This window comes from Plasmodium malariae, assembly GCF_900090045.1.
Source record: "Plasmodium malariae genome assembly, chromosome: 8".
Lineage (NCBI taxonomy): Eukaryota > Apicomplexa > Aconoidasida > Haemosporida > Plasmodiidae > Plasmodium > Plasmodium malariae.
The window spans coordinates 1943904-1962856 of NC_041782.1; the positions used below are offsets into that span (position 1 = coordinate 1943904).

The following is an 18953-nucleotide window of genomic DNA, read 5'->3' on the forward strand; positions in this document are numbered from 1 at the left end:
GGTGAGGTGGCAAGTGATTCCTTTGTATGTTCCATATATCACGTCTCTCTAATTTATGCCCCACATCGCACGTCTCATATATTATGATTGTACATAGCACTTGTCATATATTATAGCTGACCTATCTTTTATTAACTATTTTATGTACCACGTCTGTCCAATTTATATCCAAGGTCTCTCAAACGGATTCCTCACATCTCACATCTCACATCCATATATTTTTAATGCCCACGTCTCACACCTCTTTAATTTCCTGGCACTTCTCATGCAGATGAACACAGTAATTCCGGACGTTCTTAAGCAGGGGGCCCAGGAGGACAAGGGGGAGATCGCCAGACTTCAATATTTCGTGGGTGCAATAGCAGTAGGGGATTTAGTAAAAAGTACATTAGGTCCAAGAGGACTAGACAAGATTTTAACCCCTCTAAATATAGAAGGAGCAAGAAGTCATCAACATACAGTAACAAATGATGGAGCTACAATTTTAAAATCAGTTTGGTTAGATAATCCTGTTTCTAAAATATTAGTAGATGTAAGTATGCAACAAGATAATAAATGTGGAGATGGAACAACTGGAGTTGTTGTTTTAGCAGCAGAGATGTTAAGGAATTCTGAAATATTAATTGAAAATAAAATACATCCACAAATAATTTGCGATGGATTTAGAATGGCTTTAAAAGTTGCAAGAGAAGCGTTACTAGAATCATGTTTTAGTCATGATATTACTAGTGATTTGTTTAAAGAAGATATGCTGAAAATAGCTAGAACAACTTTATCATCTAAATTGTTAACACATGAGAAAGAACATTTTGCAGAATTAGCTGTTAATGCAATATTAAGAATAAAAGATCATTTAAATTTAGATCTAATACAAATAATTAAAAAAACTGGGGGAACTATAAAAGATTCTTATTTAGAAGAGGGATTTATTTTAGAAAAAAAGATTGGCATTAATCAACCGAAATCGTTAACTAATTGTAATGTTATGGTAGCTAATACACCTATGGATGCAGATAAAATAAAAATTTATGGTACTAAGGTGAATGTGCATAGTTTTGAAGATATACAAGATTTAGAAAGCGAAGAGAGATTAAAAATGAAAAATAAAGTAGAAAATATTATCTCATACGGATGTAATGTATTTATAAATAGACAACTCATATATAATTATCCGGAACAAATCTTTCGGGAAAATAATGTTATGACTATTGAGCATAGTGATTTTGATGGTATGGAAAGATTAGCTAACTGTTTAGGTGCAGAAATTGCATCCACTTTTGAAAAAGGATTAAATATACAACTAGGTCATTGTGATAAAATTGACGAAGTAATTATTGGTGAAGATAAATTAATTCGTTTTTCTGGATGTAAAAAAAATGGTGCATGCACTATCATTCTTAGAGGTGCATCTACACATATATTAGAAGAAAGTGAAAGGTCTTTACATGATGCATTAGCTGTCTTAGCGGAAACGTTAAAAGATAATCGTGTAGTTTTAGGTGCTGGTTGTTCAGAAATGTTAATGAGTAATGCCGTCGACAATTTAGCAAGAACAGTAGAAGGAAAAAGAAGTTTAGCCATTGAAGCTTATGCAAAAGCATTGAGACAAATACCTATATACATATTAGACAATGGAGGATTCGATAGCTCCGAAATTGTTAGTAAAATTAGAGCACAACATACTAAGGGGAACAAATATGCAGGTATAGATATTAACAAGGGGGATGTTGGCAATATAATGGAATTGGGCATATACGAATCTTACAACTCGAAGCTATCACAACTCACATCCGCTACGGAAGCCGTCGAAATGATTCTGCGAGTGGACGACATAATTAAGTGTGCCCCGAGGAAGAGGACTGGTGTCTGATACGTGTGTAAAGGTGAGTGGGGAGAGGATGAGCCTGAACTGTTCAAGGAAAGTATGAGTAGCTTGGTTATAGGGAAAGAAGAAGTATACGTAATGCATGCGTTAGTCGGAATTAGTTCTTTGCATACTTGCATGTGCGGGATGAGTGTATTTATGCGGATTGTCTTTTTAAAAATGGTAGCAGCGCACTGCTTATATTTATCCTTGTTTGTATGTGCAAGTATATACAATGCGTGCGTGTGTTATGTATATATATTTACGTTATTGACTATCATCATGTGATAACCTTTCCCATCCCTTTCACATCATCTTCAAACGTATCCAGTAGTAGCATTAACTATTGCGAATTGGTATATGTATTTCTCAAAGTTAATACTTCATGAACGTGTTCATGTATGTGCACACGCTGCACATTCCATCTCCACCTACCACTTTTTCCAGATCAAAGGAATAATTAACAAAGGTGCAGTAATGGGTGTACAACGTAGTGTTGCGCGTGTGAATCCCTATATATTTTGCATTTTTTTTTTTTTTTTTTCCCTTTATTATTTTTCCTTTTTTGTTTATGAATATTACATATTTGCGCATTTACCTTACTAATAAAATGCAGTTAAAATTAAAGACTTAAAAAAAAAAATAAAATAAATAAATGAATAAACGAATGGACGAAGTTGCACATTTGATTAATTTAAACGAAACATTAAAATATTAGGGGAGGAGGGGAAACGTTCCCATTCGGGCTTACATATAACAATTGAAAAAAAATAGACTTTACAAAAAATACTCAAACAAAACTTCCGTTTATTTGGCGTAATAATGCAATGTTGAGAATACGAAAAAAAATAAACCCCATGAATATGCCCAGAAATATATTAATACAATTTTTTTATCGTGTTCTTATCGCATTTTCATTCTATTTTTATCATTTTTTTTAGTTCTATTTTTCCGCTATTTTTGTAGCGTCATAAGTTAGAACGGTTCACTCTTCTGTGTTTATATGAAAAAAAGAAAAAAAAAAAAAAAAAGACCTCTATATAGAACCGCTCTAACGTTAAAGATTTTTACGAAAGCTGAGATAACAGATCATACGTATTAGGTTATCATATGGAAGAATCCTATATGGACTTTACAAGGTAATCTTTTACATAGTCCTTAATAAAATGTTTTCTGTTAACACATGGTCGAAAGCTCTTCCTTGCATGATTCCTATCCCAAGCGCTATGAAATGGGAACCATAAGGTTGCGAACACACATGATGTATAAAATTGAATAAGCATATATTAAAAGGGAACGTATTATATCAAATTGCAGTGAATCACATTGTAGTTGGACATAAAAACGGGAAGTTTACTGAGGAGTGCACACAAAACAAAACGAATAAAGTACTACTGCTTATAGTTATAATAGCTTGAATTATATACATACTTACAAGCACATATATACATACATATCTACGTAATTATATACATATATACATACAAAATGCCTTACTAATTATCGAAATTTGCTGCAGATCCCCCATTAATATTTTCAAAATTTAAAAATAATTTGCTTCCTCCGTATACTGTTATCAGGGCGCAAATAATTATTTGGACAACAAGCTGAACAAAAAAAAAAAAAATAAATAAATAAAAATTACGCAAATATAGAAACAAATAAAATCAACAAATGAATTAATGTAATTCTACTTTTTCTCAAGAAAGTTCTAAATATTCATCGTAGAAAGTATTTTCTTTTTTTTTTTTTTTTTAAATTACTGTAATGGGTAACGAAAAATTGTCTATGTTATCCTTTTCCATTTTGAAGTTGCTCAGGACTATGTCAAAAAATTTACAGTAAAATTGTAATTAAAGTATTTGTGTGTATGACTCATGGAAGGGTTATAGTAAAATTGGTAACTACTCGTTCGTTCATTTATTTGTTTTCTCATTTTTTTGAGAACTTACGCAAGTAAACGGAATGTCCACACTTCAAAAGGGAAGCTAAGCCCACCAGAGTGATTGAAGCTGAGAGACATCCAATCATATTTGGTTATTCCACCTATCCTTCCAATATTTTTTATTTCTACTTTTTCGTGTAATACATGCGAGTTTCAAGCTTTGTGTAGTTATTTTATCGTGGCATTCCTTGGATATCGCTTTTACTTTGTTACTGTTATATATATGTATATACATGCATATTTGTTTATTCGTTCATTCGTTCATTCGTTTATTCGTTGATTCGTTGATTCGTTGGTTCGTTGATTCGTTGGTTCGTTGATTCGCTGGTTCGTTGATTCGTTGATTCGTTTATTCGTTTATTCGTTTATTCGTTTATTCGTTTATACGTTTATTCGTTTATTCGTTTATTCGTTTATTCGTTTATTCGTTTATTCGTTTATTCGTTTATTCGTTTATTCGATTATTCGATTATTCGATTATTCGATTATTCGATTAATTATTTTTTTTTTTTTTTAATTTTCTTTTGTTTTTTTTTTTTCAGAATTTTTTTCTACCCCTTCTTTTTGCCTGACTTGTTAATAATATTTAATTAAAAAAAATTTTTTTTTAAAGCGTTCGTTTTTTTATTCTATGGAGTGGGCTTCTTCCTCTTCATCAGTAAAGGCAAATTATTTCTTAAAAAGAGACTAGATGGGAATAAGAACTAAAACGCGACTGCGTATTCAAATGAACTTTTTTATCCCGTAATTTTTTTTAGAGTTTTATCATTTTCGTAAACATATTATTTTTGGTAAAAATATTATTTTTATGAAAAGAGGGCATAAGAATAAGCACTTTTAAAGGTCACATTGAAAAGTGAGAGTTAAAGGACGTAAGTGAAAAACGAACGAATGAATGAACCATAGAGCGAACTACCATAACTGCATACATACCAAATAAAAAATGACGAAAAAAAAAGGAAAAAAAAATTATTGTCCCTATGTTTTTGTCTTCATTTAACTCCAAAAAATTAAAAATAAAATTGTATTGGCAAGTATGTGATACTTAGGGAAAACTTTCAAAAAATTAAGCTTTTATTCCAGCCTAAGGGTTTAATTAATTAAATTTTTTTAATTTTTTTTTTTTCTTTATGCAAGATGTTTTTCCATTTCTTCAATATGTGAACTTCCCCAGTTTTTGTTGAATGTAAATTGTGGTAAAAGTACATATATATACATATCGATCAAACGCTGCGACTACATGTATATCTTTTGCTCGTTTCTTTCACGTTTGTTATGAACAGTGAGATGGAAAACGCTTTTAAAGGAGGTAAGATACCCTTAAATGATAAAAGTCGAATAGGTGAAAAGGTAACTGTGTAATGGTGAAGGCGAAAAAAAACTTTGTATAAGTATCTTAATAAAATAAAAAATTTGTTAGACCTTTAATTGTTTCACATTTGGAGTATATTTTTTTGTTGTTTTATTTAAACACATTCTTTTATGCATTATGTCATAATTAAAAAATGGAAAATGTTAAACAATAAAATATATGAACAGTAGAAGCACATGCATCAAATGGCAATAAAAACATTGCTCATATAGAAGGTCTATCCAAGCTGTCATAAAATATATAAGAAAAAAAAAAAAAAAAAAAGTAGCATAATATAAATGTGCTAAAAAAGGAATACGTTCTTCATCCTTCACGAATTAGCTATATTACAGAAACATATGTATATATACGTATTCATGTATATATGTATATACTCATATTTTCTCACATTTGCGCTCCTCTCTGCGCAATGCTGTTTGCTCACATATGTGCGTCCAATTTGTCAAATACATTCGCTTCTAATATATTGAATGAACAAAAAGGAACAAAATGGCTTCACAACGAGCAATTGAGTTGCCCTAACTATGGCGTAATTCTCATAAACCAAAGGAACTAATTCTTTAGAGATTATTTTTCTCATTTCTTTAATTTCCCACTCAAAAGGGGTTACCAAATAGCCAACTTTTGTTATTGCTATATTTCCGAATTCTTCCCATTTTATTTATTTTCGTGTTTTGCAAATTAATTCTATTATGAGGATAAAATATGTCTTCTCTCTCAATTACATTCTGTTTAATTTCGTTAATAAGAACTTTAAAATTGTTTCTTAAATTCACAAAAAAAATTGCGGGTAACTGCGGAAGGTCAAGCATCAGTGTCAGGTTGGCAAAGGACAAACCTGGGGCAGACGTCATCTTTTCTTTTTATCTCCAAACGTTGCAAAATGGTAAAACTAAGATTAAGTAAAAAAAAAAAAAAAAAAATAAATAAAAAAATTCCGATTGAAGTGTGTATATGTGTGTACCTAGTTTGACGTAAATATATCTACACCTTCAAAAATAGAAATATATAACACGTCAACTTTTATTTTTTTTTTAAATCTTTTCATACTTTAACAGGCTATTTTTGTAATTATTCTGATGGGTAAAAATATCTCCCCACTAATATAAAAAATATTCACAATTTACTGTTTTGGTATTTAGGGTGTTCTTATAATAATATATTTAAAAAAAGAAAAAAAAAAAAAAAAAAAAAGAAAAAATTAAAGGCGCCTCCAATTTTGTGTTTCACTCATCTCTTTGGTTGGAATAAATTCCTTTTATTAGACGTTTTTGGCAATTTAGCCGTATTACCATATCATTATGCCGTATTTTATTTTATATCTTTTAATAGCGTTCTATTTTATATCGTTTTATTGTGTTCTATTTTAGTTCGTTTTATACATTTTTGCTTTTATTTTAATTTCGATTTTTATTTCTATTTTTATTTCTATTTTTATTTCTATTTTTATTTTTTATTTATATTATTTTTCTTCACATGTACACATGCCAAAACGGCGAAAAAAAAAAAAAAATAATAAAATACACGTACTTAATGCTTGTGAACTGTAAAAACAAATATTGTCAACTAACAAAAGCGCAAAATAAAATGAGCACTTAAATTATGCCAATTGCTAATTTGTGTTAATTTTTTTTAACGAATGGTATGAAAAAAATAAAACGAAATTGTAGCATATTTTATCTCAAACTTTGCTTCGTCTGACTGGGATATATGCCTAATTTATGCCCAAAAGTTTGCACACATTTAAAGCTAATTTTTTCCCTATTGTATACCCAATTTTGTGTTATATTTTGTGCGCAATTTTTGCTGCACCTTTTTCCCAATTTATCCAAATAAAAAAGGAAAAAATTTTCTGTATTACAGAAAAGTATAGTAATAGCATCAGAACATTATAACGTCATTACATGGGTGTAGAAGGGTAAAGATTTACGTCCCATTACAATACATATGGAAAATAGCCAAATGCGTAATTTCACATGAACATGTAAGGTAAAAGATGATAGGCCCATGTAGAGGTAATTTTTTTATAAATTTGTTAAAAAGTCCATTTAATGATCAGAAAAATTGTAATATGTTTATCACAAAAAGCTATGGAACGATTTGGAAGAGACAATATGGTATGGTAAATATTGAGAGATTAAATTGTATAAATGAAAAGAAAAGCATGGACAGAAAAATTTTTACTCAGTGCAGAAATATTACTAGTTCTAGTAGAGTACAATTAAATAAAAATAATGAAAGGGACTTTTTTGAAGGGGAACCATTGAATAGAACATTAGGAGGATATGGGTACCCCATGATGTTTATTGTTACATATGACAAACCAAGCTGGCAACCATTTTGGGAAAATGACTGTGAAGTTATACCTAGAGATGAATTTGGAGTACCAGCTAGTATACCTCCAGAGATATCAACACAGATTAAACATACATATTATGTACCACCACAATTTTATACATTTTTAAAAAAATTAGGGGATGATACAGAGGAGTTGAGACCATATATGATAAAATTAATTAAAGGAGAATTTACATATGATGATTATCAAGAAATGTTTTACAAATTTGCAAAACCGTTAAAAATATTTAGAAAAAAAATACCTGTCCCTTACAGGTCAGCTGAAGAAATGGCAAATGAAGAAGAAATGAAATGGCAATCCGCTTGGTATACCTACAGACAGAAAGTTTTAGCAGAGTATAATGTTACAATGTGTTTAAGGGAATTTATTTTATACATGACCGTTGGATTATATTTTGCTTATTTGTGGTTAGACGCATTAAGACAATATCGTCTGGACATGAAACTCTTTTATTTGGAAGCACCAGAACATAAAATTAATTGGGTCAAACCAAGGGGTGATTTGGTATAGTGCGCTTAAAAAGGGCCAGGGTGCTACTATCGAACAAAGCGAACATTGCGCACTACCAGTTTGGGAAGTATATCCTCGCAATGTTCATTTAATAAATCCATTCAACATGTTGCGGTGAGTATGTAGTATGCTTGTATCAGCAAAAAAAAAAAAAAAAGTCGTTATAACTTTTTTTATCACCGGTGTAATTTAAACCCTTTTTCCCCTATTCATTATAATATATTCCTTTTTTCCAAACATATATACTCCGTATATCTTACCATATGAGGAAGTGTGCACACATACATATATATATATATATATATATATATGTATATTTAACATGTGCTGCATTTTCTCGTCGTTTTAACCTACAAAAGCATAACTCGTTTTCAATACAACCCATTGCTTATATTTTTTAAAAAAGTTTCGCCTCACATGTATTTACACAAAAATAGGGGAATTTTTTTTTTTTTTTTTCTAATAAACATTTAATTTTATTTTTCTTAAAAAAAATTGTGTTGTTCAAGTATGAACAAGACAGGAAAAAAAAAAAATTATTTGCTTATGTCATTATATGCTAATCATACTAGCTAATGCAGTTGAAAAGAAATAAAAAAAAAAAAAATGTTTCCAAAAAGGGTTTCAAAAAAAAAAGCCTTTAAAAAGGAGGGGATATTGTGAATACATACATGTATATATATATTTATATGTAGATACATATATGTGTAAATGCGAAGAAAATAGCAGGTAAAAAAAAAAAAAAAAAGGGAGGCTTATGATTAAACTTTTCCGTAATTCTACAAAAATGATGACGTACATTTTAACAAAATAGCGGGCATATACATATATACATGTGCACATGTACATATACACATATATGCTCGTATGTATATACACGTACAAAATAGCACCACTCCCCGTACTATTGTTCAAAAGAATATCTTTACACATAGAGGGATTTTTTAAGAAAAAAAAAAAAAAAAAAAAAAAAGGTGCATCCACGGCATTTGACATACATCAAGATAACTTTTACGCATACAAAATTTGCTTCTATATTCCTGCATGCGCATAGGGGTGATATTTTTCCACAGTGGGCACGTTGCAACGCTTAAATGATAAATGCCGATGAAGATCCGACTTCCCCACACCTTCCTCGTTCTCTCTATTTCTGCACCTCTTCGTTCATTCACCCATTCACTTTTTAACCCATTCATTCTGTCGTCTGTCCAAATGGTAGCACAACTCAGTTGAGGGATAAGGAACTAATGTACTTCTCAGCTTCATCAATATTCTTGTTCATCTGGTCATCGGACCATTTAAGTTCATTCTTTAACAATTTTGCAATTCTTTTAATAGCCTGATTTGACACTTGGGTGTCAATAAATCCTAACCTCAGTCTCCTTCCAATAATATCAGAAATGGTACTAGCGAACTCATACCTAGTAGCATAAACAATTTCTGCTTCTATATATGGTTTGGTAGAATCAATTTTGGTAAAAAGATTTAACTCTTTAGCTATTTCACACACTTTTTCTGATAAGTAGCCATAATTTGAGACTAGATGATTCGCTGTTTCATAATCAAGTTGTTCATATTTTTGAACAAGATTCTTACTTAATTTACTACAACCGTAAGTTAAATCATCGAGTTTTATATTACCATTACTATCATGACTACCAATAAGCATTAAAAATTTCGTTCTGCAGTTATATTTTGTTTTTATTTTATCCTTATGTTTAGCTACTACATAATCAATGGTATCTTGTGCCATTTTTCTATATATGGTCCATTTCCCTCCTAATATACTTATCAATCCATTATCGTCTTCAATAATTTCATGGCTTCTCGAAATCTCATGCGTTTCGACGTTATGCTTGTTCTGCAATTCTTCTTCGCTCACCCCTTCAAGCTTTCCTCCTACTAACTCACTTTTCATTATCCCTTTGTTATCACCAGAAGTAGTGGTAGTGGTTAAGGTGGACGAACTCGCGTTAGTACTACCCGTATCACTCGTAGCACTAGACGCCACCCCCTTTTTGGCTTCCCTGACCAGGGGTCTGAAACCGCACCAGGCAGCCTTTATATCATTTCTTATTTCCTCTTCACTGAGTTCAATATATTTTGATAATTCCTTTGCCAAAAAGTCTATATCTTTTTTTTGAATTTTTGGATTATCTTCAAGTTTTCTGTGTTCATCTGTTGTTCCAACAAGAGTAGAATGTTCCCAGGGTAAAATGAAAAGGACTCTATCATCACTTGTTTTAGGTATAATAAATCCATTATTTTTTGAAGAATACCATTTAGGTAATATAAAATGGCATCCAACTGATAATTGTATCATTGGCTTTCTATTTTCATTAGCTATTTTTCGAACAACATCACCATATGGACCTGTAGCATTAATTATAATTTTTGCATATATCTCCATTTCTTTATTATTAATTTTATCTAATACCTTAACACCTATAATTTTCTGACTTTGTTCATGTTTTATAAAACCTATTACTTCCATATGATTACATATCGTAGCTCCAATTTGTCCAGGTACATATTCATCCATTGCACTAGTTAGTACTAAATTTATATTCATTCTACTGTCATTATGTTGACCATCATAATATAACAGAGATCCTTTTAAATTTTCTTTTTTTAATAAAGGGAAATGTTCCATTGTATTTACTTTCTGTATATATCTAGAATTGGGTACAACTTTATCAAAGTAACACACTAAGTCAGCTAACAAATCATATATTTTTATGTTATATGCAAAATATGGAACTTGCCATAATTTATATATAGGCATAACTATTGGTACTGGTCTAGACATAAATGGTGCAATCTTCATTGTATGTGCTCTTTCACCTAATGCTTCCCATACGAAATATAATTCAGATAAATCAAAATTTTTTACTGCATTTTCTAAATATCTTATACCTCCATGTAATAATTTTGTTGATTTGGATGAAGTGCCACTTGAAAAATCATCCTTCTCTACTAATGCACACTTGATCCCTCTTGTAGCACAATCCAAAGCTAACCCTCCTCCTGTTGCACCACCTCCAATTATTAATATATCAAAATGATTGTTTTTTAATCTATTTACCATTTCATTTCTATTTGCAATCGTGCTGTATTTGTACACTACATCCTTATCAATCATATTTTTATGAAAATTTATCTTCAACAAATATATACTTCCAACCGATATTATACCCAGGCTGCTAGAACCGATGAGCACCTTCTTCAGCATCTTATTCGAATGGTTTGTGGTCAATGCGGGGGAACATGTACGATTGATGGGCGGTCTGGCGGTATGCAGGCACGATGGTACACCAGTACAGACGAATGTATGTACATGTATACGTATGTATGCCACTATTGACACTTTATGAGTTCTATTCGACAGCTACTACGGTAAGGGCATACCACGTTCAGAAAAGAAGTATCTCTAATATAATTTATGTTGTTTTAAAGCGCTCAATTCTTCAAAAAAAAAAAAATAAAATATAATAAAACGAAAGAAAACGAAATGATTGCCTGTACGATTGCACACTATGAAGGAGCAGTGACTGCACAATGGCTGAACAGAATGATCGAATAAAATAAAGCTATGCAACTATGAACTCCTAATTTTCCGCTTACCTTTTCACATGTACTGTTCAGGCTATAAAAAGAATTACGCATTTCCTCACGCAAAAATTATTCAAACAAACAAAACAAAAAAAAAGAAAAGAAAAAAAAAATTAAACGTAAAACAAAAATATAAATAAAAAATACTTAGAAAACAATGTAAATGCTTGTCCTTATGTATGTTCATACATGCTTACGTGGACTTACACTGAACGCTCAATGCTTCACAAGAATCTCTCGAAAAAAATGGATAATTTATTTGTACATTCCATGCAGGAATATGAAAAAAAAAAAATGCCAAACAATAGTATGTAAGCATAAACATTATTTTGGAGTTCATTTTCTAATTTCTGTTACGTATACATATAGTAAATTTATGAATTCAAGTGTATTTATGTATTTGTATGTATACTTATGTACGTTTGTACGTTTGTATGTATGCATGCATGTACACATGTGTAATGCCGAGCGTTTTCTTCATTTCACTAAAAAAGGAACAAGAACATTCCAAAAAAAAAAAAAAAATTAAGTTCACAAAAAATTAGAAAAAATAAAATATTTTTGTAGTATCATTCTAATTGTATAATATATAAAAAAAATTTTCAAAAGTACTCTTGGTACAAAAATTTTGAAGACGCTCGAAAATGTGAGGGAAGCAAATTGACTTATACCAAAGAACAAAATTGAATAGTGTAAGCGGTGCAAACAAAATAAAATAGCTTGAAGGTAATAGCAACGTGCATTGTAAAATAATGTTTTCTTGTGTAGCATATACAATACAAGTGTATGCACGTATGTCCATATATGTAAATTTATAAATGTATATGCGTACATATGTATTATTTATATGTGCGTCGAAAGTTCATACGTGTATATACATTATATCTATGTTCTGAAGCATGCATATCAATACAATACACGCTTTTGTATATGATCCTATTGTTCTAGGATATATTTCTATTATTAATGGTAGTATAAATCGTACGAACGAAAATAAAAATTACATGCCTTTAGTGTTAGCTATATATGAAGTGGTATGGATATAAAGCATATGTAACTACGTTAGCACTTTCAGAAAAAAAGAAAAAAGAAGAAAGAATGCATACAAATTAACAAGTCAGCAAATAAACAAAAAACAGTACAGTGCTATTGCATGTAGGTAATTGGGCAAACAAAAAGAAAAAAAAAAAAAACTAAAAAAATTAAATTTATATAAAATAAAAATGAAAAAATGCGAAAAATCGCAGTTCATTATCTGCCAACAATTATTTACAAAAATGCATTTTTGAAAATACAAAAATTATTCCTTGCAACAATTTTTTTTTATTTTTTAGGAGCAACTATATATTATATATAAGCTTATACATGACATAATTTATTTAAACTTTATTTTTAAATACTTTTATGTTTTTATGCTGATATAATTTTCATTTTATTAAACCTTATTTTTTTTGAAAAAACACGAATTATTTTTATTAAAATAATTTAAGCGTACGTAGTCCATTTTAACAGCACTCCATATATGATATATGAACACACATAACATATGCACGTATTTCTATTTATATATATGTACTTATTTGTACTTACGCATACACATAAACTCTGTAAATATTTTTTATAAGAGAAAAAAAAAATCTGTTGGACTATCTCCAAACATACAGAAATATTTAGTAAAAATATAAGAATTTTCAACATGGGATGCAACAACGAGGCAGTTAAAAAATTTGTTCAAAAAATAATAGACGATAACATTATTGCTGTATTTTCGAAAACGTAATAATAAAAGGAATTCATGTATTTCTTTATTTTTATATAGAACAATTTATGTTTGTTATGAAGTCTTGCAAGCCCAAAAAAATTTGTCCTGTAGAATAGTAGCAGTCGCTGTATATGCATGCATACATATATATGTTGTAATTTTTTTTTTTTTTTTTATATCTCCTTTAGCGAGTGCCCATATTGTATTAAAGCTATAACAATACTGAAAGGATATAACCCGAATAGCATGGTGAGCATAGAGGAAAATATGTTAATAAGTAATTATATGTATGTATTATTTATGTATTATGTATGTATATACATATTTATGCATTCGTACATAAACTTACAAGAACCAAAAACATTTTAAAAAGAGAAAAAAAGGAAAGAGGCGAAAGTGATATATATATGAATATATATAATTTTATTTTTATTTTTTCCTTTTTAGCATGTAGAACAAATTGAAAAAAATCCAAACATGGCTGATATCCAAGCCTACTTAAAGGATTTGACCGGTACTAAGGGAGGGGATTACACATGTGTACAAACATATATGGAAGCAATATAAACATGCTTATATACACACATATACGGAAGCAATATATGCATACTTATATACACACGTATACGGAAGCAATATATATATGCTTATATACACACATATACGGAAGCAATATATGCATACTTATATACACACATATACGGAAGCAATGTATGCATACTTATATACACACATATACTAATACATGTGCATATATGTATTTTTGTAATATCAGGAAAAAGCTCTGTACCAAGAATATTTATAAATAAAGAATTTGTTGGGGGATGTGATGACTTGGTAAGGCAACATATGGAAAAATTTACAAAAGAAGTAGTAAAATTATTAACAAAATGGCTAGCTGCAATAAAAAAAAAAAAAAGAAAAAAAGAAATGAATAAATAAATGAATAAATAAATGAATAAATAAATGAATAAATAAATGAATAAATAAATGAATAAATAAATGAATAAATAAATGAATAAATAAATAAATAAATGAATAAATAAATGAATAAATAAATGAATAAATAAATGAATAAAAATAATAAATGAATAAATAAATGAATAAATAAATGAATAAATAAATAATAAATATAATAATAAATATAATAATAAATATAATAATAAAATATAATAATAAATATAATAATAAATATAATAATAAAATATAATAATAAAATATAATAATAAAATATAATAATAAAATATAATAATAAAATATAATAATAAAATATAATAATAAAATAAAATAAAACAATTCGCATTATCTTTTTGGATGTTCAGGTAAAAGAAAATGAAGAGGGAAAACTTCAAGAGAGGCTAAAGAAGGTTGGTATACTTAGCTAAATGAAAATAAAAAGATAAGGAAAAATCAAATGATGAAACACTTGCTCGAGCCCCCTTTGTTTGATTGTCCGTTTATATTCTTGTGTGGTATGTATTTATATATGCTATATATATTTTTATATGGTATTCATTCATATGTGATATATATTCTTATATTGTATTTACTCTTATGTTGTATTTATTTATATATTCATTTTTATGCGTATATTTTTTTCCTCACCGAATTAAAGAACCAACACTAACATGTGTCTGTGTGTGTGTGTGTGTGTCATTTTGTTCTATGGGTCAATGCAGTATTATGTGCAAAACGATAATAAAATGAAAAATTTACGTATTTATATCACAGTGATATATGAAAAAAAAAAAAAAAAAAAAAAAAATATATATATATATATAAGCAAAAATGTGCGAAAAAAAAATTAAAAAACTTCCATTTTTCAAATGAATATTTGAAATACACGTTTTTTAAAAACTGCCTTGAGTAGTGTTTTAGAACAGTATTGCTGCTTATGTGTTCATAAAATTAGGCGTGACTATAACAAGAAGAGTAAAGAGATAAATAAATATATACATATACACATATATATGTACATATACATACATAAAACCTTTTGTGAATAAACATTTAAGAATAAGAAAAATAAAAAATATGGATTACACAACGAAGTTTACTAAATAAAACTGCGTTATGTAAATAGCACAGGAGCAATACTTTACACACATCCCTTAAATAGTACTTAGCTGAACTATCATATTTTTCGTTACTTACAGGTTTCGACGGATTAATTGAAATTCGTAAATTATACCTACTTATATAGAAGTACATATTTACAGCAGTTTTTCTGCTCTTATCGGGGGGGCTTCATAGTTTTGCTGCGCATATTTCGCTGCGTGTATACATGCATGCACCACTACTTATCCCTCATTTTTGAAATAAACTCATCTATTACCTTTTCTATCTTGCTTGGAGCTTCCATTTTCACCACATGATTAATGTGCATACATTCGGAAATGGTATTATCAAAAACGAAATTATACTTGTACTTATTTTCATCATCTGAAGAATAATCAGAAATAATTTCATTGACACTTACATGTCCTTTTGTCTCCATCTCAATCCCATTATTTTTGTTTTTTTTAAATGCTTTCCATTCACAACTAACTTTTAAATCGTAAATTAAAATTTTTTTTTTTTTTCTTAAACTAGAAGAAGCTTCTCCTTCTACCTCTGAACAAAAAAATTCTAAAAGAATGTTATTACTTAGTTCTATTTTTGTTTTATCTAATATATTTTTTAATTCTTCTTTTGCCCATTTTGTTAAGCATTTTTCCTCCCAGTGATAATTATTAATATTCCATACGGACCCTTCTTTTTTCTCTTGGTCAGTGTTATTGTTTATATTATTTACCCCTATATTATGTCGTTCATTTTCGTTATTATTTTGTGTCTTTATATTTTGCAATTTTTCTTCTTCATCTCCTTTAATTTTTGTCTCCTTATTTGCTATGAATTGTTCAGAAAAAAAAAAAGGGGAAAATAAAAAATGTGCAAGGGTGTATGTACAAACGTTACACAATAAAAAAGAAAAAAGGATATCATACGTAGATACTGCGCCAAGAACAGAATTTGATTAGGTACAAGTTGACACGTGGACGCGCAATAGTGTTAGTATGCGAACTATATGCGAACATTATACATACACATTTAGATATATATACATATATATACATATATATATATATATATATATATTTTTTTTTTTTTTGGCTCCATTTACATTCATCTGTATCATGTTTCAAAAGATCAGATGGAAATCCTTTCAGTGCATTTTTTATTTTTTCTTTTCCCTCCTTTCTTAGTATGTCGTATGCTTTTCTCGATTCTTCCTTGTCTTCGTTCATTTGAACGTTAATTTCGTAGTCATTATCCTAACATACGCGCGAAAAAAAAAAAAAATATATAATAAAATGAAAAGGAAGTGGAAAAGGAAAAAAAAATATAATAAAATAAAAAGGAAGTGGAAAGGGAAAAAAAAATATAATAAAATAAAAAGGAAGTGGAAAAGGAAAAAAAAATATATAATAAAATAAAAAGGAAGTGGAAAAGGAAAAAAAAATATATAATAAAATAAAAAGGAAGTGGAAAAGGAAAAAAAAATATATAATAAAATAAAAAGGAAGTGGAAAAGGAAAAAAAAATATATAATAAAATAAAATAAAAAATAAAAATATATGTAATAAAATAAAAATATATATAATAAAATAAAAATAAAATCAAATAAAATAACATAACAGGAACAAACACATAAGTATAATTATTATCCTCCCTTCTAGTATGTTTTGACATATATTTATATAAAGCTCCTATGTAATTCTGCACAATTATAATGAACATGAATAATGGATGTACGATTCTTCTTTTTTTTTTTTTTTTTTTCTCTTAAGTGTGTACTTCCACTGAACAGATTGAGAAGTCCAGTATTTCTACATTCCCACCAGAACATTCTTTATTTTCTGTTGTTTTTAAATAAAACCAACTAAACTTTATATCATATTCAAAGGAGTTAATTTGTTTTCCTTTTCTAACCGAAACGCTAGCCTGAAAAAAGTAAGGTGGAAAAAAATAAAAAAAATTATAAAATAAAATAATAAAATAAAATAATAAAATAAAAATAAAAAAAAAAAAAGGGTTGAATGCTAGGAAATGTTATCGTCTTTGATGCAATATTGTTAACACGCAAACGTTGTACTTTTGATGTGTTGTTAAACTGTGCTTTTATTTTGTCACTCGTTTTTCTTTTTTTCCTTTTTTTTCCTTTTTTTTCTCATTTTTTCCCTAATTATTACGTTCCCTGTTATATCAAATTTATCGAAATAAATAGACAGCTGCTCCGTTTCAAGTTTTAAATTATTTAATTTATATTTAATATAAGACTCACCCCATTTACTATAATTTTTTTCCTCCCTACACAAAATGAAAGTAGTGTAACGGGATAAGCAATGAAAGAAAAATGATAATCTATTTTTATTTTTTTATTTTACTTAGGAACACATAAAATTGGCTGTACCATAACAGTTACTGTCATTCATGTGTTTATATTTTATTTGTCATACTTTTTATGCATTACCAATGCCAGCTATTTCTATTCCACACAGACCCGGCCATATTTTTCTACTCGACTAAATTGACAAACTCTTTTGTTTTATAATTTCCTAAAAGAGCTATTTTTTTTTTTTTTTTTTAAAACACCCTTCTGATTTTGCCTTTTTTTTTTCTTTTTTGTTCCTATTCAGATATATAAAGTGAATTATGACAATTACATATGCATGTGTATTTATGTAGTATGTATTAATATTGTACTTACATTTGATATTTATACTATTTTTTTTCTTCTTTTTCTTTATCTTTTCCTTTTTTTTTTATTATACATTTAAAAAATTTTGCAAAGTGCCAAGTATTACATTGTTATTTAGCTCAGCTGGGTTTATAAATTACAGAAACATCATATGTTATATGTCGCATGCCAAATGTAAAATGGAAAAAAAAAAAAATAATTGGACTACATATGAATATATGTATATATATATAATAAGTTAGTGTATCCCCCCTTGTATTCTTTTTCTTTTTTTTTTTTTTATTTGAACTGATGTTTTGAAAAATAAAAATGAGGTAAAACCAAGGCGAAAAAAATGTCGATATAAATTTTGGAATACTTATATAAAATACGTAAGAGGAGAGTTTGGAAAAAAATAAAAATTAAAATAAAAATTAAAATAAAAAATAAAAATAAAAATAAAAAATAAAAAATAAAAAATAAAACTTAAATACACATTTTAACTGATAATAAAAAAAAGGTTTATAATACAGAAAATTTTTTTAGGATATATATTTACAAGTTTTCAATTTCACGGAAGAGAAGAATTGTAATCTTATGAATTAATTTACAAAAAAAAGGAAGGGACAAAAAAATAAAAAAAAAAAAATTATAAGACGACATTCATCCATGTTATAACCGTTACCCCTTTTTTTTTTTTTTTTTTCAAAAAGAATGTTCAGTAAAATATACTCTGAATGTGAATATAGTTACATATACAACTGTATATACTATTATATGTACACATATATATATATATATACCTATAT

At 28.3% G+C, this 18953-nt stretch overlaps 7 protein-coding genes across 7 annotated transcripts; 3 read left to right on the forward strand and 4 right to left on the reverse strand.

Annotated features, from left to right (window-relative positions):
* Positions 1–271: 271 nt before the first annotated feature.
* Positions 272–1870, forward strand: CCT2 (T-complex protein 1 subunit beta, putative; the record flags this gene model as incomplete). The annotated part of the gene is made up of 1 exon (XM_029004669.1): positions 272–1870. The coding sequence occupies one exon, from the start codon at positions 272–274 to the stop codon at positions 1868–1870; it is 1599 nt and encodes a 532-aa protein (XP_028861335.1).
* A 1115-nt stretch (positions 1871–2985) lies between these two features.
* PmUG01_08049500 (membrane magnesium transporter, putative) lies at positions 2986–3895 on the reverse strand (the record flags this gene model as incomplete). The annotated part of the gene is made up of 4 exons (XM_029004670.1): positions 2986–3088; positions 3362–3471; positions 3628–3686; positions 3817–3895. The coding sequence occupies 4 exons, from the start codon at positions 3893–3895 to the stop codon at positions 2986–2988; spliced, it is 351 nt and encodes a 116-aa protein (XP_028861336.1).
* Positions 3896–5777: 1882 nt separating this feature from the next.
* PmUG01_08049600 (conserved Plasmodium protein, unknown function) lies at positions 5778–6035 on the reverse strand (the record flags this gene model as incomplete). Its single annotated transcript, XM_029004671.1, has 1 exon — positions 5778–6035. One exon carries the CDS (start codon positions 6033–6035, stop codon positions 5778–5780), a length of 258 nt encoding a protein of 85 aa, XP_028861337.1.
* A 1142-nt stretch (positions 6036–7177) lies between these two features.
* PmUG01_08049700 (conserved Plasmodium protein, unknown function) lies at positions 7178–8050 on the forward strand (the record flags this gene model as incomplete). Its single annotated transcript, XM_029004672.1, has 1 exon — positions 7178–8050. One exon carries the CDS (start codon positions 7178–7180, stop codon positions 8048–8050), a length of 873 nt encoding a protein of 290 aa, XP_028861338.1.
* A 1225-nt stretch (positions 8051–9275) lies between these two features.
* PmUG01_08049800 (FAD-dependent glycerol-3-phosphate dehydrogenase, putative) lies at positions 9276–11282 on the reverse strand (the record flags this gene model as incomplete). Its single annotated transcript, XM_029004673.1, has 1 exon — positions 9276–11282. One exon carries the CDS (start codon positions 11280–11282, stop codon positions 9276–9278), a length of 2007 nt encoding a protein of 668 aa, XP_028861339.1.
* Positions 11283–13358: 2076 nt separating this feature from the next.
* Positions 13359–14809, forward strand: GRX1 (glutaredoxin 1, putative; the record flags this gene model as incomplete). Its single annotated transcript, XM_029004674.1, has 5 exons — positions 13359–13438; positions 13613–13673; positions 13872–13938; positions 14200–14261; positions 14747–14809. 5 exons carry the CDS (start codon positions 13359–13361, stop codon positions 14807–14809), a joined length of 333 nt encoding a protein of 110 aa, XP_028861340.1.
* A 911-nt stretch (positions 14810–15720) lies between these two features.
* On the reverse strand, positions 15721–17975 carry AHA1 (activator of Hsp90 ATPase, putative; the record flags this gene model as incomplete). The annotated part of the gene is made up of 5 exons (XM_029004675.1): positions 15721–16313; positions 16588–16738; positions 17262–17408; positions 17657–17774; positions 17938–17975. 5 exons carry the CDS (start codon positions 17973–17975, stop codon positions 15721–15723), a joined length of 1047 nt encoding a protein of 348 aa, XP_028861341.1.
* Positions 17976–18953: the final 978 nt, after the last annotated feature.